General features: G+C 45.0%; 2 protein-coding genes across 2 annotated transcripts; one reads left to right on the top strand and one right to left on the bottom strand.

Moving 5' to 3' along the window:
• The first annotated feature begins 4,820 nt into the window (after positions 1-4,820).
• Positions 4,821-11,222, top strand: LOC309494510 (interferon-induced protein 44-like). Its single transcript, XM_082163932.1, has 7 exons — positions 4,821-4,901; positions 4,983-5,016; positions 9,341-9,542; positions 9,701-9,847; positions 9,948-10,122; positions 10,446-10,546; positions 10,633-11,222. The coding sequence occupies exons 1-7, from the start codon at positions 4,862-4,864 to the stop codon at positions 10,801-10,803; spliced, it is 870 nt and encodes a 289-aa protein (XP_082020058.1). The 5' UTR covers positions 4,821-4,861; the 3' UTR covers positions 10,804-11,222.
• A 14,058-nt stretch (positions 11,223-25,280) lies between these two features.
• On the bottom strand, positions 25,281-27,140 carry LOC309495294 (uncharacterized protein). Its single transcript, XM_082164965.1, has 2 exons — positions 26,539-27,140; positions 25,281-26,502 (listed from the first exon to the last, which is right to left on the bottom strand). The coding sequence occupies exons 1-2, from the start codon at positions 27,120-27,122 to the stop codon at positions 25,782-25,784; spliced, it is 1,305 nt and encodes a 434-aa protein (XP_082021091.1). The 5' UTR covers positions 27,123-27,140; the 3' UTR covers positions 25,281-25,781.
• Positions 27,141-27,985: the final 845 nt, after the last annotated feature.

Raw genomic sequence — 27,985 nt, 5'->3', positions numbered from 1 at the left:
CCTAAAAAATATTGGTACAACCCTTTTGTTCTGGTCTGGGTTTTTAAGGGTAGGTGACAGAGCAGTAACCAGGATCATCCCCCATACAGTGCTGTTTCAGTGTTTTCCCATTGGAAAACACTCACACACCACTGCGTGTCTCTGTCAGGAATGCATTGCTTACTTGTAGAGTCATCTTTGAGTAATTGATGTCATGTATTTATTATTTCTGAATTGGCTTTTAATCATTTACTTGTGTAATTGGCATGATACATTTTTACCTGACAAATAAATGTTACATCTTGATTTATTCTGAAGTTTTCTGAAATCATTATTTAGATTATGAGGAGGCTGGTGCTACCGCAGTTCTGTGTCCAGGATAGATCAAACTAAACGTGCATATGAACGGAGCAGTAGGCACGTCATCTGAAGACCTTTTGATTTCTGTCTATCACTGGCAAGTTGAACAGAAGTGGCTAAATAAACTACACTTTTTTTGTATGAGTGAGCAGTAGGCAACCGACTTAAGAGGTATTAGCAAACCCTCCACCCTCTGACCAAGATCAGACTGGTGAGGCTGTGTCCATGAGATCCACGTAAACCCGGGGCATCAGGTCCCTTAATGAATTAATAATTGAAAATATGGGATACCCAGAATAATCAAAGATCTAAATGACTTCATAATCAATATTTTTGATTATTTTCTAATAAGAAATCTAAATTTGATTATCATTTGAAATTGGAGTCAGATTAAGCGTAAAGCTAAAATAATATTGAAACTAAATTCCAATAAATTAAGTGAACTTCGTACACTGGAGCGCTGAAAAGACATACACGCATTATCCCTTCGCCCATACCGTTGGACTTCCATCTTTGGGCCAATGGGTGGTCTTTACAATTTTAAGCTTGTTTTTGTATGTTTTCTTTTGAGGAGGACGAGCTAAAGGGTCAGGCCCTGTCACAGTAAAACATCCCAGAAAATAATGAAAATGTTTTAAATCCAAAACATGTCTACAAAGGTTACTGACATTAGAGTTCTCAACGGGTCGGGTCGGCCCGACAAACCCGACGGGACCCGCGGGTTCGGGCCGGGTTCGGGTCGAAAATATGAGCAAATGACTCGGGTCGGGTCGGACCTTGGGCTTAATCTTTTCCGCTCAGTAAAAAAAACGAAACATTTATTAATCATCGCTGCTGTTCACCGTAAATAAAGTCTGGCTGCTGCGTGCAGTGCCGGCCCGAGCCTTTTGGGGGCCCTAAGCAGAATTTGATTTGGGGGCCCCCTCCCACCACGCAGAGTCACCTGTGCTTGACGATTATTGACACAATGTCACGCTATAATGTTACATTATAAATTAATACCTTGTCTATCTGGGAATTTAGTCCTTGTTTCGTTCTTTTTATTTGTGTTTTTATCTGTTTTATTTTATTTGTATTTTTTTGTATGCCCCCTTTCTTCATTGTCCTCAATGTTGTTAGTCCATGTACTGTTACTCATCTTCCATCTTAAGGACCACAATGGAAACAAGCCTTTGGGCTTTTTTTGTGTTTTTATCCTTTTCAACACTTCGTGTTGATTGTTGTTGTTCAATAAAGTTTTCAATCAATCAATCAATACAATGAGGTTATGTATTAATACAAAATAAATACTTAATAAAAAAATAGCTACTTAAAAAAGTTTTAACTTTTTCTTTACTCTTTTACTAACTCTTGGAAACTTCTGAAAACAAACTGTCACAAAACATATTAAAACAATTATTTGCAAAATATCCTCCAACGTTTTGCAACACTTTGCAGTTTGAATGATGTCTTGTATGAACATGACGGAGTATGTTTTTATGTTTCCACTGTTCGATCGCGCCCGCGACTCACACACACATACACACACACACACACACACACACACACACAACACACACACACACACACACACACACACACACACACACACACACACACACACACACACACACACACACACACACAACATATTCCAGCTTTGTAATCTTCCACTGTGATGTTTCCAAGCACATTTTTGCGCGTGTGAAGAGGATGATTTTTTCCCGTCGATATTGGATCGTGAGTGAAGTACAAAGCCTATGATAAAGAATAGTTTACCATCCAAATCCATCGCGAATGTTGAAACATTTTGATTCTAATGAGAGAGATACGTGAGCCCAACGCCGCTTACTTTCGCTTTCGCTCTAAATTATTTCGTTTTGGCTTGTTTATAGTCATTTCTATAGTTTATAGATTTTTTTATTCTTGTTCTGTTCTGAATATCATTACATTTAAAGGATAAATCATTGATCAAATCAAATTTTTGTGACATGGCTTAACATTATCGTGACTTTGCGCACAAATTGTCTATGCACGCGAGGTTATGCGCATGACTCAAACACTGGCAGATACAGCAGCAGTTGTAGGCCGGTATATTGATCATGAAATCAGAATTTTCTTGTCTTGAATTATTAATCCTTTCATTCATTTATGTCACTTGTTTAAGTTAATTAATATGTAAAAAAAAAAAAAAAAAACTCGATTGGGGGCCCCCTGGTGGCGAGGGGGCCCCAAGCAGCCGCTTAGTTCGCTTATGCCTCGGGCCGGCCCTGGCTGCGTGCAACGTGCATCATGGAGAGGGGCGGGGGCAGACCTGACGCCGCTGCGTGCACGCCTTTAGCCTGGAGAAGAAGATGGAGTTGGTGGAAAGTAAACTTGCCGCAGGTGAATTCACCGTCGCTACTACAGCCTATTTATATATTTAAAGTTTATTGTTTCAGTTGTTTGTATTGTTAAAAGGCGTGAACATTAAATGTTGATTTGAATTCGCGTCTGCTGGTCATGATAATACGTGTATGAAAAAAAAAAATCCGACGTGGCGTCGGGCCGCGGGCCGGGTTCGGCCAGATAATTCATGTTGATGTGTCGGGTTACATCGGGTCCGGGCTTTAAAAGCCATGGGCCGGGTCGGTTCGGGTTGTAATTTTCAGGCCCGTTGAGAACTCTAACTGACATTCCTTGCTTGCATGTTAACAGTTTTTATGCTAGCATGCTAGCAGGCTGAGTAATGGCAGTTTAAAATGGCTGACCGTCAGGCCCTATCATATTCCTGTGTGACAGGGTCTGACAGTCCTGTGATACAGTATTTAACGGTATATGTATTTAATGCATGCCATAGTAAAACATTATTTGAATAAATAGACATTACACTGTAATTTGGAAGCTTTTTATGCTCATTTACAAATTTGTTGAATTTTGTCCTTCTTTTACCTAGGTCAATGCAGCACTGCTTTTGATGTTGCACTTTATACATGTATATGTATCGAAATATCATTAATATACAGATATAATTATCATTTATATTATAGCTTTGAGTAATGATGACTGTAATCGTTCCAATTCATACAGATTGTAGCTAGATGGCTCCAGTTATGGCTGGATTTTCCTGCTCCAAATTCTCCAGCTACCAGGATCTTTATGAACTGTAAATGTAGATCACTCACAGAGAACTCTTTTAGGCGTCTTTTCGGGACTTCATTTTGTCTGTGTCGAGACATGAGCCAGATTTCAAGTAAGGAGCATTTCTGAATGTTAAGTCATATTCTTATTACAAACTTATTCACTTATTATTAGCCAAATAGTGTCTTGGTTTGTTTAATCTGTAAGAAATGCAAGCAATTTAATGCCTTAATAATTTAAGTATAAGGCTGCAACAACATAATGTGCACAGTGCATCATTTAACTCATAATAACCCAATGGATGGATTGAAAAACAAGTGAATATTGATTATCTGGAGGGCAGGCTACACGAATAAACAAGGTATGCAAAGTGGCGAAATGGATCGCTGGGTCCTACCACCTTGGTGAGAACTTGCTTGGGACCCGAGGGGTAGCCTACATATGCCTCTTGCAAAAGCTTCAGCAGATACCATTGTGGAACAGGCTTTGACCCCATATAGGCGATATATTTTCCCTTCAAAGTTTAGTCACAGAGCGTCACTAGAACAGAACAATACATCCACACAGAGCAAACTTGAACTAATATAAACTTTATATTATTATTAATTTTCACACTTGTATCATAAAGTTACCAGTGGTGTTGTAAATACCTGAAGAGAAAAATATGCCAAGCATAGGCTAAGTGGCTACATGTGGTGTGATAGAACTTCAAGACCCTACAAACTAATGTATGTGTGGTATCTGTTTGAAATAATATACATGTCAACAGGGCCATTTCTAGCCTTTTTGCCACCCTAGCTATAGGCTACTTAAAGTCTTGTGCTGTTTAATAAAGGCACAAAGCCATATCACAGTTTTGATTTTAGTTTGTTGGTAAAATATAACGCTAGAGACCTTTATGTTAGGCTATACATTTTACATCTCATGTGTTGGGAAAAGGGAGAAGAGCAAGTTCGGCAAAAGGCGGATTCGAACTCGGGTCGATCACCTCACGCCCAGCGACCTATGCAACTATATTTAGCAGTGGGCGTCTTTTTGCCTAACAGACAGTCACTTAGTGCAAATATACGCTCCGTTATAGAAAAAAAAAGGATTTTTCTTCCACTCGCTTGGGCGAGAAAGAAAATCTTGGTGTGGTGGGGGCTCTCACTGGCGCTCCCCAGCTGTTTGCCTATGCCTAGAAACGGCCCTGCGTGTCAATGTGTGATCAACAGCATAGATAACTAAAAAGAACAAGAATGGGTGTGGGCATTTTTAATTGCATGTGTGCTTGCAAAAATGAAAGTGAAATTGAAATATAGCAAACAGTAGCCTATATAACGGCTCTGATTTCCCTTGCTTAATACAAGTCAACTGTACTCCAGGAGAGAGCTGATATAAATATATTGAAGGGGGTGAAAAAAAGCAAAAAAAACAAAACAAAATGGGATCATCAGACTCACAACCAGTGCAACCAAATCCAGGTGAGAGGGTCTTTCTACCATATTCTCAGACAGATACTAACAAATTATTGATAAACTTAATTGCTAAATGTGTTTCCATAGAACTGGATAAACCATGGAGGGAATTTGACTGGGGGTAAGCCATTCATGGACATAATCTATTCTGTATGCAGACCAGTACTTTATTTCGTTTTTATGTGCAGGCTATGTCTTTGTGCACAGCAGTAAAAACACTGATCTGTTCAGATAAAACTGCAAATACTCTGTGTGAGGTGACAATTTATTTCCCTGTAAAATATTATTGGTATCTCTCCCCAAACAATTTACCAACTAGAATTGTGTTGTAAGAAGAACCACAATCTTGTGCATAACATATCTGAAGTAGTCTAATTCTGCTCATGTTTTCTTTTTTATATGGGACTCGGAAGTGGAAAATTATGATTGGCCATGATAATGTGTGATGTAACTTTTTAACATGATATTATAACATTAATAATTGTATTAATAATTTTAGCATGGAAATGTATCCAACATTCTGAAAATGACAAAAAGTAGAAAATTATCCATTTTATCCTCAGAAGTTGATATCATTAATGGCAATATTGATTTTTTTTTTTTTTTTTACAGGGTAATACTCGATAATACTAATGAATTATGAATATGCTTATAAAATGGTTTCCTCATTTTGAGTGATTCAATTTTTTTTTTTAGATATGCAATCTGAAAAAAAAAACACACAAAAAAACTGGATTTCATTTGATGAGTCTATAAGTGGTCATTAAAAACAGTCACTTCTTGGATGCTCGCAGTCAAAGTTGACCGACCACATAGCTAAAAATGAAAAAGTTAATGCAGAGCATCAAATTTGATATTGTGGCCTTATAGGTCTACGTGATTATATAGGCCTACGTATTATATTATTAACACTTTACCAAAAATAAAGCTCAAATGAAGTTAGGAAATGTTTTGTCCAGTGAATGTCATTTTTCGTCATAAGAACGGCTGCATCTGAGGCAGTCAGTCCATCACAACATGTTTTCATAATCTTAAAGCCGGTAATTTAGAATATTGTAGCTGTAGCCATGTTGGCGCTCGTTTTTCTCTATTTTTTTTTGTTGTTGTTGTCATTTGGCCAAAATCTAACATTATAATGAAGCATGTAAAAGCAAAACAATAATTAACAATAACAGCATCACAGCATAAGAGACATTAGGATCAAATTGTCCTTAAAAGATATTTATTTCTTGCAAGAAATGTTCCCAATCCATCCACAGTCCAGCTGCAGGCGGAGTGAGACTCAGAGCAGAGGTGGGCCAGCTTCTTTATAGTGTTCTTTTTCAAAAGCTATCTCTTACAGCCCCCACTAAACAAAAGGCACAGAGGAACCCCTGTGGCTCCCCTAACCCCCTAATCTTCTCACCTCTGAAATCACACACACACCCTTGCAGCTGTACCAATATCATAAAAGAAACTCAAAATACAGCCAAATAAATGTATGGCATTTCATTTGTTAAATCATTGAAAATAAAATACAAAGAAAATATAAATTTTTCCATAACAAGCACAACACAATGCTATTTTGACAACTACAGACGCTCTTCTCCGCTCCTCAAATAGGCTACATAAGACATTACCCTTTATATATATATATATATATATATATATATATATACAGCAGGGGAAATAAGTATTGAACACGTCATCATTTTTCTCAATAAATAAATTACCAAAGGTGCTATTGACAATACATTTTCACCAGGTAACAACCCAAGTAAGCCATACATACAAAGAAACAAACAAAAATAAGTTCAGAAATTAAAGGTATAGCGGAGGATCTTTCCAAATTTTAGATAAGACCCGCCCTCTCCACTTTTTGAAAAGTTTGATTGATTCACCAGAATGATTGACAATTAGGAGGACCAATAGTTTAGACTACCCACCAGGAAGTAAAACATCCTCCGCTATACCTTTAAGTTATGTGTAATAATGTGAAATGACACAGGGAAAAAGTATTGAACACATGAAGAAAGGGAGGCGCAAAAAGGCATGGAAAGCCAAGACAACTGCTGAAAACTGTAGTTAATTAAAAAGCAATCCAGCCCCCTGTCAGTGGAAGTTAATAACAGCTGGTTCAGTCCCAAATGATGGCCTACAAAAAGGTCTCATTGCCAAGGTGTCACACAAGACACATCTCATGATGGGTAAAAGCAAAGAGCTGTCTCAAGACCTTCGCAACCTAATTGTTGCAAAACATAATGATGGCATTGGTTATAGGCGCCATTCTAAGCTTCTGAATGGTCCAGTGAGCACTTTTGGGGCCATAATACGGAAGTGGAAAGACAATAATTTCACCATAAATTTGCCTCGACCAGTGCTCCTCGCAAGATTTCTGATAGAGGAGTGAAAAGAATAATCAGAAGAGTTGTCCAAGAGCCAAGGATCACTTGTGGAGAGCTTCAAAAAGACCTGCAGATAGCAGGTACTGTTGTCTCAAAGAAAACAGTAAGTAATGCACTCCACCGCTATGGCCTGTATGCACGCTCACCACGCAAGACTCCATTACTGAAAAAAAAGCATGTTGAAGCTCATTTAAAGTTTGCTGCACAACATTTGGAAAAGCCAGTGAAATACTGGGAGAATATAGTGTGGTCACATGAGAGCAAAATTGAACTGTTTGGATGCCATAATACACACCATATTTGGAGGAGAAATGGCAGTGCACATTACCCTAAAAACACCATACAACTTGGTGTTGGCTCTTGGACAACTCTTCTGATTAGAGTAGACTACTCTCCGTTTTTAAATTTAAACTGCGTTCTTGTTGACCAGACTTTAACATTTGACAAACATATTTCCTCCGTAATTGGATCCAGCTTCTATCAACTTCGTTTATTGTCTAAAATCAAAGGCTTTCTCATTCCGAAAACTCTAGAAATGGCTGTTCGTGCATTTTCTTTAGTATAGGCTATTGATTATTTTCTTCAGTTGGTTTTACTAATTTATATTTGATTCTGATACTGCTATTCCTGTTTTAAGGTTACTCTGTTGCTCTCGTTTTTTATATTATTTGTTATGCATGTTATATCTTCTTTTATTCCTGTTGTTCTGTAAAGCACTTTGGTCAGCATAGTGGCAGTTGTAAATGTGCTATATAAATGAACTTGAAGTTGAACTAAGTAAATAAAACTCTGTAACGTTACTTATTTAAAGAAGCAGTTCTTTATTTACCCTTAAATCAGCAGAGATGCTCCGAACTGCTTGTAACACTTCATTCAAGATAGAGGTGGGTGGAGTTATTCATAGTTTCTTTTATTATTTTCTTTTATTATTTTGTTATTCTTTTATTATAGTTTCTTTTGTTATTTGCGGCAGACTTCACAAATCTAAGGCGTATTGCTGCCCTCCACAGACCACTTGAAGAACTCCACTTAATTAATTATGTCCTTATATATTGTCCATTCCGATGCAAACATTTGACAACAACTTTTGTTGTCTCATAGTCCTTAATAATTGATTTTAATGAATAATTTGAAACTCCAGCTTCCAACAGCTCTGATCACATAAGTTTTATTTCTGTACAATGAAAAACACAGTCCATTAATACATGACGCACAGTTAACAATTATTTAAAAAGTAATTGGACAGAGTATGCAAATATATATATATGAATCAATGAACTCAATTTATAGAAAAACTTAAATATAAAGAATGGAAAACGAGTTTCAGATAATGTGTCATTACAATGGGCCCTTGGATGGGTTGAGGAAAATGGTACTGGTAAAAGAGGTACTGGGAAGAGTAGGGCTGGATCAGATTTAGTAGAAATACTAGTAACATTGAATCGAATAATGAATATGGGGAATACAGTGGGATTCATTTGGGTTACAGCTCACACAGGAGTGCAGGGAAACGAATAGGCTGATAAAATGGCAAAAAACAAACAAACAAACAAACAAATAAATAAATAAACAAACAAACCTGTATATAGATTTTGAGTAGTATTGGAAGTAATGTATGGAAGAGCTGAGTGTAAATTATTCAGCAAGGATTAATAAAATGATGGCAAAAAGAATGGGAAGAGGGAAATAAAGGCAGACTTTTTCTTTTTTTTTTCAGCCAATAGTGAAAAAATTCAATAAATATAGGTTTAGGAAGGAGGGATATTGTGGTTATTACTAGACTAAGATTGGGGCACTGCACATTGAATTATGGGCTGGCATTGGTTGTAAAGCATCCAGATGACAGATGCATACTGTATGTAGAGAAGTGTTGCATCTTTCTATTCCTGTGAAAAGGTCTGAATGCAAAGCACATTATTCCTATTGCTGTTTTACAGGGATTAGTCAAGGAAATAAACTGCAATAGCTCCACTGGGAACGGCGTCCATAACTATGGCAAAATCACGTGGGGTGACAGAAGCTTTATGTGAAGTTCTGTAAAATGTTTTTTTGATTTGACAGACAAAAAGAAGCCCTAAAAGAAAAGCTGAAAAACTTCTCACCGAGTTCTTCAGATGTAAAGGACATCAAGATTCTGGTTGCTGGAGAAGTTGGAGCAGGAAAGTCCAGCTTTATTAATTCTGTCGATAGTGCCTTTCAAGGACGGATCACCTCTAGAGCGCTAGCTGAAACAAATACTGCTGGTGGCAGTTTCACACAAGATGTAGGTATTTGTCAACTATACAGTTGCATGTTTTCTAAAAGAACTAGAGATGTCCAATTTACCTACTCTATGGCATTGAGCATTTTAGTTAATCATATAATGATTTCTTGGAAATTGTTTACAAATATTTATGCCTCTATATTTTTGGTCTTCACTAGCTCAGAGCATATACCATCAGAAGTGGGAAAAAATCTTTGCCCTTCGTCTTCAAGGACATAATGGGCTTAGAAGCTCAAGCAATGGCTGGGTCACAACCAGAGGACATCATCAACATTGTGTTTGGCCATGTGAAGAATGGCTTTAAAGTAATAAACCCCTATATTGTGATAATAACATTTTGACATAAAGTTTGTGTGTGTGCAACAGGTTTGACGTTCAACATATATTGCTTATTTCCAATCTTAGTTCAATGAGAAGCAGGCACTCAGTCATAAGGATCAAGATTACATCAGTGACCCTACCCTCTCCGATCAGGCTTTCTGCCTGGTGTACGTCATAGCCGCAAATCTATTACAATTAAAAGATGATGATAAACTTATTGATAAGCTGAAGATCATCCGCAAGAGAATCAGTGCTGAGGGTAAATCTGACCCCTGAATATTTGATTATGATTTTCATTCATGAGTTCACATTATATTACATGAGAGAGAAGTGGGCATATAGTGGGTTGAGTTTGTGTGTGTGTTTTTCAGTGTGTAGGTGGAAAAAAATCCAGATACAATAATGCCAAGTGCAAACAGGGCATGTTACAAGGCTCATCTTTTCTGCTTAATTAATTATATGACCCAGACAATGTATGTGGGTCAGTTATGTAGATATGTACAACAAACTGCCTTAAATGTAAAAAAAAAATGTGGAAAAACAATGTAAAGAACCTTTACATTGCCTCTGCATTTGCTGTAGGGATTCCTCAAGTGGTTGTCATGACCAAAGTGGATGAAACATGTCCTCTGGTCAACAAGGATCTAAGGAAGATCTACACCAGCAAGAAGATCAAAGAGAGGGTAAGTGATATAATCCAAAGACATACACGTGTTTCAATTTATCAATCACATCTAATTTTCTGACCCAACATTCTGTTCCTGTCCAGATGGAGTTGTGCAGTGCCAAAACGGGTGTGCCATTGACAAACATCTTCCCAGTGAAGAACTACCATGATGAGATGTACTTGAAGGGAGATATTGATGCTCTGATACTAAAGGCACTTGAAAAGATTGTTCAGATTGCTGATGATAGATTGATGGACATTCAAAGCTACTGATAGAAATCACATACAGTATAATGCATTTGGAGTGGGTCATTCTTTGATTGTGATACATTTTAATTTTCACAGGAACATAATTTTAAGAAGATTGTGGGTTAAAACTAGTATAGAGGGGATTGTGTTTTGTGTTTAGTTTTCCAAAAATATGTACAGCAGGGTTCAAAGTCAATGAAAATCTGGGACTCTAAATCTAATGTAAACCTGAAAAATAATAGAAAAATTAGATTTTTTTTTAAAAGAAAAGAAAAAGAAAAGTTACAATGTAAAATCTTTCTACATTTAACAACATTAAAACTATTAAATGACACAAATAAGTAATGCAGTGACACTCTCGTATTTTAGATTCTGCAAAACATTTATGAAAAAAATAACTTTGCTTATTGAGATCTGTTGAATAAATCCTATTTAATCTTGAATTGTTAATTTTTCTTGACAATACATGCATTCAACCTGTCCCAAAACAGTGAATTTGGGGATCTGGAGCAATCAGACTGAGAGAAAGCATATAGGCTACCTTTCTTTAAATTCATGTTGAAATGTATTATCTGCATGCACATCACTGCATATACTATGAGTATATTCTTTTTATTTTATTTAATTTTTTTACTGATTTTACACCTTCACCACCGGTACACCCAAACAGATTAAATTAAAGGGGTAGATGACCCAAAACTTTAATTTAGGTGAGGATGAATACATTTCTACCAGAAAGACTCGGGAGAATTAATACTGTAACAATAACATTTATTTAGGAGCTCAGCAAGCAATCAGGTTCTTTGGCGTAGGCCCCGTTCATAACTCGCATTCAGAGGGTACTGAATCTGCGAGTCCCGCCTGAAGACGAAGGCGGGGGCGCCGCTCACCCCCCGGCGGAGTAAGGAAAGGGGCCATCTGGTGGTGGTGGGGTGGATGGAGGAAAAGACATCTGAAGTCTTCAGGATGGAAGGGATAGCCTGACTGATGGTGTTGGGGTTGATAGAGGGAGGACCCAGCTTGGTTGAGTAGAGGAGTTGGAGGAAAGATCCCATCTTGGTGGAGGCGGGGAGGATGGAGGTACTGGAGTGACAGCATCTGCGAACTCAGACATGTGTAAGCGCTGCCCTTTTAAGCTACAGTAAGTGATATAATTGGATAGATGAGGAGGTAATTAATGACGCGAACGATTGAGTCTTCCTGGCAGAACTTGCGCTAGCTTCATTTACATTATCTCATTAAGCCATTACTGCATCACTTTGAATAAATAAATACTCATTTGATAACTAATGTTAATGTATTTTTCTTTGGTGTTTTGAGAGATAATCTCATGAACTGCAGGAAAGTGCAAAATCAAGTTAGATTTTAGAGGAACAACAATAGGAAAACTCAAACATTTCAAATTATTAGATAATTATTTTTGTTTTGCTATAGTATTTTTGTTACATTTTGCAATTCCATTGACCGTGTACTTCTATTACAGTTCCCCTTCGAGGGAACTCGCACTGCGTCGTCGTCGTGACGACACTTTGGGGAACGCCCTCAGCGTAACGCATCTGAAGCATGAATGAAATCTGTCCAATCCTGATTGGTGCTGCGTCATGACGTAGTAGATGACGGCATAACCGGAAGATACAAAGGGACGCTGGCACAAACACACGTTAGCTTTTTGCTCTTCAGCTAAAGCGCTCTGTGTGAATTGTACGTCCTATTTAGTGTTGTTTGTCTGCTATATATCAGTTACAAAGCACAATATGTCTAGTGAGCAGTTTAGACGGTGTGTGCACCCGTGTCCGTGCTATATTTCGGGCACGGACACACACCAGCTGTGTGTGCATTGCCTGGGTGTGCAGCACGCTAGGGCGGCTCTCGAGGGAGTGTGTTGCGCTCGCGGCTGGCCGTGTTCGATGAAGCCAGCCAAGCTCGCGAGCCCCGCGGTTCTGGGCCCGCCGTTGCCGAGGCAGCGCGGCGCCGCAGATCGTGGGGCTCACAGATGGATCTTTCAGCGGGACACGGGACTGCTTCGGCATCTTCCCGGTCCTCGTCTGAAGATTCGGATGCTCTCCCGCCTCGCGCGGAAGCCCACGATGCGGCTTCTTCCCGCGAGGTGGAACCGATGCTTCAGTTATCTGGCTCTGAGGAGTCAGATACTTTAAGCATCGAGGCGGGTGATGTGGAGCTTGTTCAACCTCTTCACGCACCCGCTCAAGAGGAGCTGGTGGAGGTTTTGACCCGCGCTGTGGCCAAATTAAGAATTGATTGGCCACAAGAAGAACCAGAAATCCAGCCGCCCAGTAGGCTGGATGAAAGATTTTATAAGCGCCGGTCTCAACCTCCACGCCGGGGCCTTCCGTTTTTCCCTGACTTGCACAATGAGTTGTGCAAGTCGTGGGAAAAACCATATTCAGCCAGGCTCTCCAACCCCCCAGTGCTTGAATTTTCTAATGTGCTGGGGGCGGCTGAGCGTGGCTATGGGAAAATGCCTCGGGTGGAGGAAGCTCTCGCGAGCTATCTTTCTCCCGAGGCCGCATCGTCCCTTAAGGCCCCGGTACTGCCCACCAAGCCATGCCGCGATACATCTTCGCTGGTGGGCAGAGCTTATATGGCGGCTGGGCGGGCTGGTAGCTGCCTGCATACTATGGCGGTATTGCAGGCCTATCAGGCCGACCTCCTCAAGGAGCTTGATGAGGGTGAGGGTCCCTCTCCCAGTGACATCTTGGAGTTGAGGAAAGCCACCGACTTGTCTCTCCGCATCACCAAGGAGACGGCCCGTGCCATCAGCCGCTCCATGGCTGGTCTGGTGTGTGTGGAGAGACATCTCTGGTTGAATTTATCGGGGATGAAGGAGAGAGAGAAACACTTTCTCGTAGACTCCCCGATTTCACCTTCTGGCCTCTTCGGCGGCGCGGTTAGTACCGTCGTTGAGAGGTTTCAGGAGGTGAAAAAGCAGTCGGCGGCTTTCCAACAGTACCTCCCTCGCCGCTCTGGCTCCTCGGGGAAGGTTGCCTCAAAGGGGCAGCCTCGGCCGTCTACCAGCTCCTCGCACCGACAGGTGCAAAAAGAGAGTGTTGCTTCCCGCGCCCCTCCTGAGGGAGCCTGGCAAAGGAGGCGGCGCTCTCGAGGCAAGCCTTCTGAGCCTAAGGTCGATCTGAGGACCGTCCTTCAGACAAAGAAGGCTTCCTCTAAGCGGTCCTAGTTGCGGCCGGACCGCTGAGAGCTGTCCCCCCCGGGGTGGAGCGATTGAGGTCGCCTCCTTCTCGGAGCTCTCGGGAAATCAATGCTGTGTTCCCGCCGTCCAGCACGCTTCGGGCCACACTGATTTCCCGCGTACGCACGCCGCTCCAGCCACCTCTAGAAAGACCTGTGGCTGGGCAGCGAACGCGTCCGCCCACCGAAAATCATTCTCGACTGCTCCCTGCCGGTCAGCCGCTTCAGGGGGTCGGGAACGAGGCTCGGTTGACACCCGAGGCCAGCCTCGAGAGGCTGGTTCCCTTAGTAGATTATCTCGGCGCATGGTCATGCCTTCCGAATATATCTGCATGGGCCCTGCGTACTGTAGAGCTGGGTTACAGACTGCAGTTCAGCTCCCCTCCTCCGAAGTTCAACGGGGTGGTCTGGACTGTGGTCGGCCCAGAGCAGGTTCGGGTTATGGAACAGGAAGTTCAATCCCTGTTCAATCCAATCCAATCCAATTGTATTTATATAGCACAATTTAAATAAACACACGGTTTCCAAAGTGCTGCACACAAAAATAATAATACAATAATAATAAATAACAAACAGAAGCTTAATAGTACAATAGACTCAAATAGATAAAGTAACAAAATTTTAAATTTTACAACAAATCAATATAAAATCCTTAAAATAAAATAAATGAAGTCAACTTCCTACTAGGTGTTAAAAGCCAAGGAAAAGAGGTGGGTCTTTAGGTGGGATTTAAAAACAGACAGAGAGGAGGCCTGTCTGATGTGCAGAGGCAGACTATTCCAAAGTTTTGGAGCTGCCACTGCGAAGGCACGATCCCCTCTGAGCTTCCGCTTTGTTTTAGGCTCTCTCAGGAGCAGCTGATCTGCTGACCGGAGAGACCGGGAAGGAGTATAAAATTGTACAAGCTCAGAGAGGTATAGCGGGGCAAGACCATTGCAGGATTTAAAAACAAATAGAAGAATTTTGAAATTAATTCTAAAATGAATGGGCAACCAGTGGAGTGAGGCTAAAATGGGGGTAATATGCTCATGCTTTCTTGTACCAGTTAAAAGTCGAGCTGCAGCGTTCTGTACCATCTGGAGCCGAGAGATGGTCGACGCACTGACCCCCACATACAGTGCGTTGCAGTAATCCAGCCGAGTGGTTATGAAAGCGTGGACTACTGTCTCAAAATGCTGTCTGGAAAGAATCGGTTTTATTTTGGCCAGCTGCCTCAGGTGAAAGAAACTTGATTTCACGACAGACCTAATCTGGCTCTCAAGTTTAAAATCGGGGTCCATCTTCACCCCCAGGTTTGTAATGGTGGGTTTCATGTACTGGGTTAGGGAACCAAGATCTGACAGGGGGGTTCCAGTGGATCCACTAAAAACCATCACCTCTGTTTTGTCATGATTAAAATTTAAAAAGTTTAAAGACATCCAGGCCTTGATGTCATCCAGACATTTCATTAATGCAATAACAGAGCTGGTATCATTTTTCTTAAGAGGTACATAAATTTGGCTGTCGTCCGCATAACAGTGGAATAGAATCCCATGCTTCCTAATTATGGAGCCAAGCGGGAGTAGGTAAAGAGAGAAGAGGAGAGGGCCAAGCACTGAGCCCTGTGGGACCCCACATGAGAGGGGAGCAGAGGATGACACAGAGTCGCCGAGGCTAACACAAAACGTTCTATCAGCCAAGTACGACCTGAACCAATCCAATGCCACGCCTCTAATGCCCACCCACTGGTCCAGGCGAGAAATTAGGATCTTGTGGTCCACTGTGTCGAAGGCAGCAGTTAAATCTAAAAGCACCAGAATCACAGAATCACCAGAGTCTGTAGCTAACAAGATATCATTAAAAACTCTTAAAAGTGCTGATTCAGTGCTATGCAGGGATTTAAAACCGGATTGGAAAATCTCGAGAATATTTTGGTGTTCCAAAAAGGCCATTAATTGACCATAAACTACTTTCTCAATGATTTTTGAAAAAAAAGGGAGTTTAGAAATGGGCCTATAATTGGCAAGAACAGCAGGATCTAGCCCTGGTTTTTTAATCAGTGGCTGCACCACTGCATGTTTAAAATTCAAAGGGACCACACCTGAGAACAGACTACTGTTAATAACTGAAGTAACATAAGGACCTACAGTAGGGAAGATCTCCTTAAAAAATCGCGCAGGGACAGCATCATTAGGAGAACCTGAGGGCCTCATATGACCAACAATCTCCTGTACAAACGACAGCGTCACAGGCTCAAACTGGTTAAAAATAGCAGAGCAGGTGACAGAGATTGAAGGGTCATACGCAGAGGGGGAAATTAAAGCCCTAGTAGAACAAACCTTGTTGATAAAAAAATGAAGAAAAATTTCACAAACAACAGGGGAGGTCTCCATACTGACAGATTGAGGGTCATTCAGGACAGAGTCAATAGTCTTGAACAAGATGCGAGGCTTGTGGCAGTTTGACACGATGATGTCCGACAAATATTTTCTTTTAGCAGCTTTCACAGTTGTTTGATAGCGTCGCCAACAGTCCCTAAGCATTTCAAAAAACACCTGCAGTTTATCCCTCTTCCACCTGCGCTCAGCTCTGCGACACTCACGTCTAATAGCCCGAGTTGCGTCATTCAACCAGGGCTCAGATCTGATTTTAGGCTGCCTGGTTTTTAATGGAGCCACAGTGTCTATTACATCCTTACAGGTGGAGTGAAACCATGAACTGAGCTCCTCAGTAGAGGACACAGTCTCAGGAAAGACGCAGCTAAGATTGAAGACAGTGGAGAACTGAGCGGCAGTGGAAGGGTTAATAATACGACAGCGCCGAACAGCAGCAGCAGATCTAACTGTAGTATTACAGGCAAGAGCAACCTCAAACAGAACGGGCATATGATCAGAGAAAGTTGCATCACATATCTCAAGATTAAGAACAGGCAGACCATAAGATAAAACAAGATCAAGTGTGTGTCCGCGTTCTTGTGTAGGTCCAGACACAGACTGCACAAGATTAAAAGAATCAATAAGGTTTAGAAAGTCCGTTGCCATTGGCTTATCAGGACAACATACATGAATATTAAAATCACCGACAATAAGGACACGGTCATGCTTAGGCATGATTTCAGCCAGAAAAACAGAAAATTCATTTATGAAGTCCTTGTTGTACTTCTGAGGTCGATAGACCACGGCACACAGTACGATGTGAGGGTGACCCAGCAAAAATAAAGTGAGTTCAAAGCTGGTAAAAGAGGATGACGGAGATTGCAGCTTACACTTATAAAAACTCTTAAAAACAGTGGCTGTTCCTCCTCCTCGACCAGACATCCGAGGTGAGTTTAAATAACAGCAATCATGTGGTAATAGTTCAGTGAAGGCGCTGGACTCACCAACAGTCATCCACGTCTCAGTCACGAAGAGGAAATCCAATTCTCTGGAAGTGAAGAGATCCTTTAGGATAAAAGTCTTGTTCGCTAGTGATCTAGCGTTCACCAGATCGAGTCTGGCAGGAACCGGTGGATCTGCGGTATCAGCTGTCCGGGGAGTCCGACACAGAGGCCGCAGATTGCAGTGATTGACCCCGCGCCAGCGGGGGCGAGGAGAGCAGGGACCGCGGGCCTGAAACCCATCATCCGGGCCAACAACAGGTACCAGCCAGGGGTCGTCAGGTTCCAGTAAGCGCCGGGAAATAAGGCCGCCACGCACACCTCCAAACTCGGTCCAAGGAGCAGAAGAAAGGTCCACCACAGAAGCCTTCAGCCTCACCAGCCGACCGCTACGTCTACCCCGACGACGTGTGCGCTTACGCCGAGGAAGTGGGTGCGGGAGGCGGCATAGGTGAGCAGGGATCCTCGCCAGGAACGGGGGTAAATTCCCACGTCCAGAATGATCCGACTTTACTAAAACTTCAGCGTAAAGTCGTAGATCCAACAATGTTTGGTGGTTATACACCAGCAGGGAGTTGACATTCAGAGCGACAAGTGATACATACAGCACAAACACACAGAGCGCAAGCAGAAACAGACGGCGAGCCACACACACTGGCGCCATCTTGGCATCCGTTCTATGGCCTCTGTTGGTCAAAGAGGCCATAGAACGTGTTCCTCTGCCAGACAGGGAGTCCGGGTTCTACAGCCGGTACTTCATAGTTCCCAAGAAGGATGGGGGGGTTGCGTCCAATAATAGATCTCAGGCACTTGAATCGTTCTCTGAGGAGATTCAGGTTCAAGATGCTGACAATTCCAGCCATCGTGAGTCAGATCCAGTTCGAGGACTGGTTCGTCACGATAGATCTGAAGGACGCATACTTCCATATTTCCATCCTTCCATGTCACAGGAAGTTCCTGAGGTTCACTTTCGGGGGCGAAGCGTACCAATATCGGGTTCTTCCCTTTGGCCTAGCTCTCTCCCCTCGCACCTTCACCAAGTGCATGGATGCAGTGCTGGCTCCGCTGAGACTCCAGGGCATCCGTGTACTAAATTACATCGACGACTGGCTAATATTAGCCAGGTCGTGCGAGATGGCAGTTCGACATCGAGATGTCGTTCTGGCCCATATCAGGTGCCTGGGGTTGAGACTCAACACAAAAAAGAGTGTGTTGACGCCCTCCCAGAGGACTACGTTCCTGGGAATTGTATGGGACTCCACGACGATGCGGGCACAAATGTCTCCCGCACGCGTGGAATCCATACGGGCGATGGTCTCCAGAGCAAAGCTAGGCCACAACCTCACTGTGAAGCAGTTTCAGAGACTGCTGGGGCTCATGGCAGCAGCGTCCAACGTTATTCCTTTTGGCCTGCTACACATGAGACCCCTACAGTGGTGGTTGAGAGCCAAGGGGTTTTCCCTGAGGGGAAATCCGTTCCGTATGATCAGGGTAACGCGCAAATGCCTTCGTTCTCTCGTCATATGGAGGAAACCTTGGTTCCTGTGCCAGGGACCGGTGCTGGGAGCATCATGTTGCCGGAAAACCGTTTCAACAGATGCCTCCCTCACTGGTTGGGGCGCGGTCATAGACGGCCGCTTTGCGAGAGGTCTGTGGGAGACCCGGCATTCTTCCTGGCACATCAACTGCCTGGAAATGCTGGCGGTCTACAAAGCTCTGAGGAGCTTTTTCCCAGATCTCCGCGGCCACCATGTCCTGATACGCTCGGACAACACTTCTGTAGTCGCGTATCTGAATCATCAGGGGGGTCTGAGGTCGCGCCCTCTATGCAGACTGGCACACCAGATCCTTCTGTGGTCCCAGGGGAAACTGTCGTCTCTCAGAGCGATGTACGTCCCCGGGGACCAAAATCAGGGAGCAGACGTCCTGTCGAGGCAGGGGCTGAGGCCCGGGGAGTGGCGACTCCACCCAGAGGTGGTGGAAGCCATGTGCGTGAGATTCGGCCCAGTGGAAGTGGATCTGTTCGCGTCTCAAGAGACGTCCCCCTGTGGTTCTCTCTCAGGCATCCAGCTCCGCTGGGGCTGGACGCCATGATGCAGACGTGGCCGAGGCTGCGTCTGTACTCATTTCCCCCGATCGCTCTGCTCCCGGGAGTCCTGGAGCGGGTCCGCCGGGAGGGGATCAGTCTACTTTTAGTAGCACCCCGCTGGCCGACCCGAGTATGGTTCTCGGACATTGTAGCACTGCTGGACGGCCTTCCGTGGCAGGTCCCTCTGAGGAGGGATCTGCTGTCGCAGGCAGGGGGCACAATATTTCACCCCCGGCCAGAGCTGTGGAACCTCTGGGTCTGGCCCCTGAGGGGGCTCGGTACCTAGAGGCTGGCCTGTCAGCAGATGTTGTCGAGACCCTACTCAGCTCCAGGGCTCCTTCTACCAGGAGACTGTACAGCCTGAAGTGGAATGTGTTTTCCACCTGGTGTAGAGAGCGTGAGGTGGACCCAGTTAACTGCCCAGTGGCTTCAGTGCTGGAGTTCCTCCAAGATCGCTTCTCCACCGGTCTTACCCCGTCCACACTTAAGGTGTATGTGGCTGCCATTGCGGCTTTCCACTCGCCTATAGGTGATGGGCCCTTGGGGAGGCACCATCTGGTTGTACGTTTCCTCCGTGGGGCTCGGAGGATGAGGCCTGCGGCTCGCTCCAGAGTCCCAACCTGGGACCTGGCGGTGGTACTTGAGGGGTTGGCTGAGGCCCCCTTCGAGCCACTGGAGTCGGCTGAGGCAAAGAACCTGACCCTTAAGGTGGCCTTTCTCCTTGCTATCACTTCTCTGAGGAGAGTGGGGGATCTCCAGGCCATGGCGATATCGCCAACTTGCCTGGAGTTTGCCCCTGGCGGAGTTAAGGCCATCTTACATCCTAGACCGGGCTATGTGCCCAAGGTGCCATCTAATGTGGCACGGTCAGTGGTTCTTCAGGCCTTCCATCCTCCACCTCACGTGACGGCGGAAGAGGGGAGACGACTTCACCTGCTCTGCCCAGTCAGAGCCCTTAGGGTTTATTTGGAGAAGTCTTCTCAATGGAGGAAGTCAGACCAGTTGTTGGTGTGCTTTGGTTCACCCAAGAAAGGGCTGCCTGCATCTAAACAGACAATCAGCAATTGGATTGTCCAGGCTATAGCCACGGCTTATCAGGTGCGCAATTTGCCTTCACCTATGGCCGTGAGGGCACATTCCACCTGGGGTATGGCCTCCTCGGTGGCCCTCCTTTCTGGCGTCTCGCTTCAGGAGATCTGCGAGGCGGCCGGGTGGGCCACCCCGCACAGCTTCATACGTTTCTACAGTCTGCGACGCCTGGCGCCAGAGTGCTCGCGTCCTAAGTGTGCCTGGTTCCCAGCTTCACACTAGGGCGGGCGTGATTGCGGTGTGGCATAGTGGGCATTACGTTCCCCAAAGTGTCGTCACGACGACGACGCAGTGCGAGTTCCCTCGAAGGGGAACGTCTCGGGTTACGACTGTAACCCTTGTTCCCCGAGAAGGGAAGGAGACACTGCGTCTCGTCGCCACACCTATCACGGGCAGAGCGCTTGCTTCATCGCAAAGGAGCTAACGTGTGTTTGTGCCAGCGTCCCTTTGTATCTTCCGGTTATGCCGTCATCTACTACGTCATGACGCAGCACCAATCAGGATTGGACAGATTTCATTCATGCTTCAGATGCGTTACGCTGAGGGCGTTCCCCAAAGTGTCGTCACGACGACGACGCAGTGTCTCGTTCCCTTCTCGGGGAACAAGGGTTACAGTCGTAACCCGAGACGTTTTTCTCGATTGCTTAAACACATTTTTTGAAACTATGCCTCGTATTCTCAAAACTGAACACAAATCCATAATGTCTCACCCAATTCCCCAAACACCCTATTTTCATGTCAAAATGAAGGTCTACACTCAAAACCATTTACTCTTGCTGAAAAACCAAACTTTGCCCTCAGACAGCACACAAGCCCTCAAAATCACACACACTACAACATAGTCTAACACACTGGTGCAATAAATTCAAAACAACATTTCCAAAACTGGTAAGTTATGTTGCTTGTGGTTCCTCCCCTCACAAACCTTTTCACATGATGAACACAAAAGACACAACCAATGGATACATTGGCACATTTTTATTCATTCATGTACAAAAAAACCTACTTTTTTTAATTAATTTTTTTACTCTCTCCTCTATTTATTTATTTATTTTATTTTTTTTGCGACTGCTTGTCTTCTTGCCCTTGCCCTTCCTCCTCCTCCTTCTTATCCCTCTTCTTCATGTCTTTCTGGATCCATTGTTCCAAAACTCAGTAAACTGATTTCGGCCCTTCTGAAGGATCTGATTGATGCATGTTCAATTTTGACTCTTAGAGTTTCCACTTGGGTAATTGTTTGCTAACTGAGCTGAAGCTGTGCTGACTTGAGTGAACGTACTTGGTTACTTACGTAACCTCGGTTCCCTTAGAGCAGGGCTCTACACTTACTTTTTGAACAAGGAGCACTGGTGCACCTAAATAAAAAAAATTAGGAGCACAGACAAATATTTGGGGGCACAGTCATTTTTGTTGTAGAAGTTTATCATTATAGAGCATGTGAGCGGAGTGGAGCGGGAGCGAGCGGGGAGCGCGAGTGGGCGGATCTTGGACAGAGCGCAGAGCGCCAATTTCAAAAGGACGGAGCGTCGCCCTATTTCCCGCTCCAATTCCGCTCCGCTCACGCCACGCATCAGTCAAAAAATGCGCCATGAAGAAGAAAAAACATATATAGGCATAGCCTAAGTCGCACTGGACTATAAGTCGCATTTATTTAGAAATGTATTTCACAAAAAAACAAAACAAACAATGTTACAGATGGGACAGTTCTCCGTTACGGACGTGAGCGCTCTGACAGCGGCACTAAAAGACTGCTTTAAAACTTTAACTGAGACCTCAAACAGAAAGCACAAAGCCTGTCTTTAAATTTAATTTCGTTTTGTATTAATTGTATCTTAATTTTGATCAGTGTTTCATCAACCAATTGTCTGGATTTAATAAATAAGTAAATATATTAGAAAATAGATAATCACGACACGAAGGCGCCGGCGGGTGAACCTGGAGTTTGTCTCATAAATGAACCGAAATTCAGCGTATAGCCTACTTGCCTGACAGACCTGAGACATATATATAAAGCTTGAAATGTCTACTTTTAAACAGAACAATTCAAAACTAAAGAAAACAGACTGCTCTCTTATGTAATCCGTGAAATGTGCATTTCTCTCTGGGGCGTTCAATACTGCGAAGATCGCGAGTCAGCATCTTTCCAGCCGACACAGACATAAAAAAAAATTGTTTATTAGTAAACAATTAAAATGTCTCCTGCTATATTTTACATATTCATAATCATTAATTTTGCCGGTTCGTTATGACAGCTTTTAGGTGCGTTATTGGCAGCGCCACCCTTAAGGCCCGTACACACCGGGACGAATATCGGCGCGCGTTATTCGCCAGCGTTTTTCAACGCGTTTTTTGTGTTCACACCCAAGCGTTTTTCGCTGACGATGAGCCGAGTGAACATGCAAATTCATTCCCTGACATTAGATAGCGCTTAATGTAAAACAGAAATACAATAGCACTCCATAACAGTCTATACTCTGCAATACCACTCCATAACAGTTCTCTTTTAACAAGATTTTTGTAGTCGCTGTCGCGTTTGTCATAATAGTTCTTTATTCCGACACCAACGAGACCAGCAGCTCTACATTCATCTTGCCTTGCATCTTCCTCGTCATTTCTTCCTGGCAGTGTCTGTCTATGGGCAGTGTAGACGCTACTTGGCGTATATCTTCTTCGCTGTTACGTATGTGTGCTCGGCAAGACCGTTTTGTGTTTGAGCGCCCCCAAGTTGTGTTTTACTGTAACTTCAGAAGCTCCAGACACGTGAGCAAAAGCGCCAATCTCATTGGTCGGATAGTTTTTGACGCGGCGCGTCAAACCAAAACAACGAACCCTAGGCGTTTAAAAAAAAATTACGCTTTTACGCGTGGCATTTTTCGCGTCGGTGTGCACACTCACATTGGCGCCCTTTGTTTAGTCACGAGGCGTTAAACGTCGGCGAATATCGCGAGCGAAATTCGTCCCGGTGTTTACGGGCCTTTAGGCCTACATGTTACATGAACGCATCAGCACCGAAAACATGGAGATTTTTTTCTTTTGGGGGCATTTTGTTTGTGTTCAGACTTTCTCAGTTGTCTTTAGGCGCGATGTTAGAGGACGCTGCTAATAAAGTTGCTAGTATGGCCTACACATATTGGATTCACGTTTATTATTATAGGCTATTTTTTTTAAATACCCCATTTTTTATGCCGTTCGTATCATTTTATTTTGTTGTATTTATCCGCCACACCTTGGCCGGTCCGTGAAAATATTGTCTGATATTAAACCGGTCCGTGAGGCAAAAAAGGTTGGGGACCGCTACAAGTGATATACATGTAGATTTTTTTCCTTTTTTGGAGCGAGCGGGGGGCGATTTGAGTGGAGCGCGAAGCAAACTGCATTGAGTGCTGAGCGAAAATGAGCGGAGCGGCCTGATGTAGCTTTGAGCAGGGGAGCGGAGGGGTGAACAGTTCCCTGAGCGATGAGCGGAGATTCTCACCGCTCCACTCCGCTCATATGCTCTAAGATTTAGGCCTAAATAACTGATCTCCCGGTAATATAGTGTCCTACTCTGCCCCTCCTCATGATGATGTATTTGCAGCTGTTTCTATAGAAAAATGCTGTGTCACTCGCACAAGTGCGCCCAAATATTTTTTCACGTTCACACACCGAAATATTTACTCGCATGTGCGAGTGAAATGGGCGCACTGTAGAGCCCTGCCTTAGAGATAAGGGAACGAGTACTGCGTTGCAAACGCTGTGGGAAATAGGCTGTGCTGAGGCAACTGCACGAACCAATGGCGAGAAGGCAGAGGCGCGCGAACCAATCAGAGCGCTTGGCGCCCTGCCAGACTCGAGCGCGCCAAACAGGGCGTGACAGAAGAGTATAAATACAGAGAAAACTCACCATATGACAGGTCTAATCGACTGAAGCGAAAACACCTGATGTGAGAGAAATAGCACGGCAAGGCAATGCAGTACTCATTCCCTTATCTCTAAGGGAACCAAGGTTACGTAAGTAACCAAGTACGTTCCCTTACGAGAACGTTCTCTCGTACTGCGTTGCAAACACTGTGGGAACCCTTTTTAAAACGCTGTGCTATTAGTCTTGTGGCTACTCTGAGAGTCCAGGGAGCCCCGGGACTATGACAGAGTGGCCCGAATACCACAGACCAGAACGTCGGGCCTAAAGAGATATTCATAATGTGTACATAGAGCTGGACTGAAAGGGCCAGTCACCTAAGTATAAAACCCACATAACTCGAGGTAACAACCATGTGTCTGAGTCAACACTAGCCTGGGTCCACAGAGCCAGGGCCTAGATGGAGATAACTCGTGCTTGCAGAGCAGGGACCTCTAAGTTATAAAACCTTGCAAATGTGGACGGAGAGGACCAGCCGGCCGCCGCACAAATGTCTTTGATAGGGATGCCACTGGACCAAGCCCACGAGGAGGCCATGCCTCTTGTGGAGTGAGCTCTAACACCTATGGGACAAGGGAGGCCCAGTGAGGTGTATGCCAGAGTAATGGCGTCGACTATCCATCTGGATAGCGTGAGTTTCATGACCGGAAGACCCTTGGTCCGGCCCCCGAAACAGATAAAAAGCTGTTCAGACTGTCTGAAAGAGGCAGAACGCTCCAGATATATTCTCAGAGCTCTGACGGCGCAGAGCGTGTGAGCATCACTGTCTTCTCCCGAGACTGGGAGAGCTGACAGAGAAATAACCTGGGCTCTTAACGGAGTTGAGAGCACCTTAGGTACATATCCATGTCTTGGTCTAAGGAAGACTTTAGAGTCGTTAGGGCCAAACTCAAGACAGGAAGCGCTCGTGGAAAGCGCTTGTAAGTCCCCTACTCTTTTAACTGACGCCAGTGCCAACAGCAGAGCGGTTTTCAGGGAGAGGGGTTTTAGATCAGCCGACTGAAGTGGTTCAAAGGGGGGTCCCTTAAGAGCCCGTAGAACCAGGGAAAGGTCCCAGGCCGGCACTGAAGGTGGCCGAGGCGGGTTAAGCCTTCTAGCACCTTTAAGGAAGCGAACTATAAGGTCGCTTTTACCTAAAGAAGATCCGGCTACCAGTACGTGAAATGCCGCAATGGCTGCCACGTACACCTTGAGCGTGGCGGGGGAGCGTCCCGCGTCCAGCATCTCCTGGAGAAAGGATAGTACCATAGGTACTTCACAAGTGTGTGGGTCGAGGTTCCGAGCTAGACACCAGCTGGAGAACACTGACCATTTAAGGTGGTAGAGATGTCTAGTAGACGGAGCTCTAGCCTCCATAATAGTATTTAGGACACCCTCTGGGAGGTCCTGGGGTACCCGTTGAGCGGCCACACATGTAGGGCCCACAAGTCGGGACGGGGGTGCCAGATAGTCCTGTTCGCCTGAGCCAGGAGGTCGCTCCTCAGTGGAATAGGCCACGGGTCTATTACAGACAGTTGCATCAGCTCTGGGAACCAAGTCTGGGTTCGCCAGAGGGGGGCTACCAAGAGGACTGCGCACTTCGTGTTCCTGATCCGTTCGATGACCTGAGGGAGCATCGAGACCGGAGGAAACGCATAAAGGGGAAGGTTGGGCCACTCGTGGGCCAACGCATCCCTGTTCTTTGAAAAGAAGAATGGGCAGTGACAGTTGTCTTCTGAGGCGAAGAGGTCTACCTCTGCCTTCCCGAAGACCTCCCATAGTAGGAGAACCGTCTGGGGGTGGAGTGACCATTCTTCTGGGGGAACGTTGCCCCGAGAAAGCATGTCTGCTCCTGTGTTCATCGTGCCCGGCACGTGAGCTGCCCTGAGCGAGCGCAGGTTGGTGTGAGCCCATAGCAGAAGTTGTGTGGCTATGGCAAACAGGTTGCGGGACCTGAGGCCGCCCTGGCGATTTATGTAAGAGACCACTGACATATTGTCCGTCCGGACCAAGACGTGGTGTCCTGCCAGGTATGGAAGGAAGGTTTTTAGGGCTAGAAAAACCGCTCTCATCTCGAGGCAGTTGATGTGTAGGCGTTTCTCCGAGCTCGACCAGAGGCCGGAGGCAGGCCTGCCCTCGTACAGGGCTCCCCAACCGGAGTTGGAAGCATCTGTCGAAATGACCCTCCTCTCTGAGACCACCCCCATGCTTACGCCCTGCTGGTACCAGCTGGCATCTTTCCAGGGGGCCAGAGCTCGAATACAGCGCTGGTCCACCCTGATATTCAAGAGGCCTGAGCGCCAGGCGTGGGGTGGTACCTGAGGTGCTAGCCACAGCTGAAGAGGACGCATACGCAGTAGGCCTAGTTGGAGTACTGATGATGCTGAGGCCATCAGGCCCAAGATCCTCTGAAATGTTCGGAGGGGTACATAGGAGCCCTCTACGAACGACGCGGCGAACTGCTGAATCGATAGAGCACGGGCCGAGGTGGGCCATGCTCTCATAAGTACGGAGTCGAGAACTGTTCCCAGGAACGTGATACGTTGGCTGGGCAACAGAATACTCTTGGAAAAATTCACCCTGAGCCCTAGGCATTCCAGATGGCTGAGGAGCCAGGCTTTGTGAGTATGGGACTCCGCCTCTGACTGAGTCAGTATGAGCCAGTCGTCGAGGTAGTTCAGAATGCGCATTCCCCGCTGTCTTAGGGGGGAGAGAGCTGCATCCATGCACTTCGTGAATGTACAAGGCGCCAGTGCCAGTCCAAATGGTAGAATTGTGTACTGGTATGTCTGCCCCTCGAAGGCGAATCTCAATAATGGCCTGTGGTGGGGGTTCACTTGGATGTGAAAATACGCGTCTTTTAGATCTACTGAAAAGAACCAGTCCCCTGGGCGAATCTGCGCCAGGATGTGTCTGGTCGTAAGCATTCTGAATGGCCGTGACATGAGGGCCTTGTTAAGATGTCTGAGATCTAGAATGGGTCTCAGGCCGCCGTCTTTCTTTGGAACGAGAAAATAATGGCTGTAAAACCCTGACTCGCTTTGTGACGCGGGGACTGTCTCGATAGCCCCTTTCGCCAGCAGACATAACACTTCGGTGCGGAGGACGTGAGTCAACGTGCTCTTTACCGAGGTTTGGATAACAGCGCGAAAGCGCGGAGGTCTGCGGGCGAACTGAAGCGAGTAACCGCGCTTTATAATGTTCATCACCCATTCTGAAACTCCGGGGATGGCCTGCCAAGCCAGAGCCCGATGAGCCAGCGGTATGATCATATCTGATGACGGAAGGCCCAGAGTCGGGGGTTCGACCTGACATGAACTTAAGAGAGAAATTTTGCTCGATTTGTGCTCTTTGTGGGTCGCTGTTAAAACAGCGTTTGGGTGCAGGGGTGCGTGACAGATGACGGGCCCATGTTCTGCATTTAAAACTGCTCCAGCCGCCTGAGCTGAAGAGGGGGCTGTGAGCAGCACTCGAGCGGTCTTCGGGGCAGGTCCGGCCGCGGCGGGACATAGACCCCTCTTTCTGTCGGCTAGGACGGCTTTTTGGGCTCATGGTCGAGCGTGAGCTTCGGCCGGGGCCCCTGGCGCTT

This window comes from Leuciscus leuciscus, assembly GCF_965113295.1.
Source record: "Leuciscus leuciscus genome assembly, chromosome: 3".
Taxonomy (NCBI): Eukaryota; Metazoa; Chordata; class Actinopteri; order Cypriniformes; family Leuciscidae; genus Leuciscus; species Leuciscus leuciscus.
The sequence above is the reverse complement of the archived record's forward strand: the minus strand, read 5'-3'. Positions and strand labels throughout refer to the sequence as shown.

Bases quoted from the DNA above. Each gene is read 5' to 3' on its own strand.
- LOC309494510 (XM_082163932.1), top strand. From the start codon at position 4,862: ATGGGATCATCAGACTCACAACCAGTGCAACCAAATCCAG. The intron at 5,017-9,340 runs GTAAGCCATTCA...TTGATTTGACAG, and splicing joins TGGAGGGAATTTGACTGGGG to ACAAAAAGAAGCCCTAAAAG. The intron at 9,848-9,947 runs GTAATAAACCCC...TTCCAATCTTAG, and splicing joins ATGTGAAGAATGGCTTTAAA to TTCAATGAGAAGCAGGCACT.
- LOC309495294 (XM_082164965.1), bottom strand. From the start codon at position 27,122: ATGGATGCAGCTCTCTCCCCCCTAAGACAGCGGGGAATGCGCATTCTG. The intron at 26,503-26,538 runs GTACGAGGGCAG...CCTCTGGTCGAG, and splicing joins AACTCCGGTTGGGGAGCCCT to CTCGGAGAAACGCCTACACA.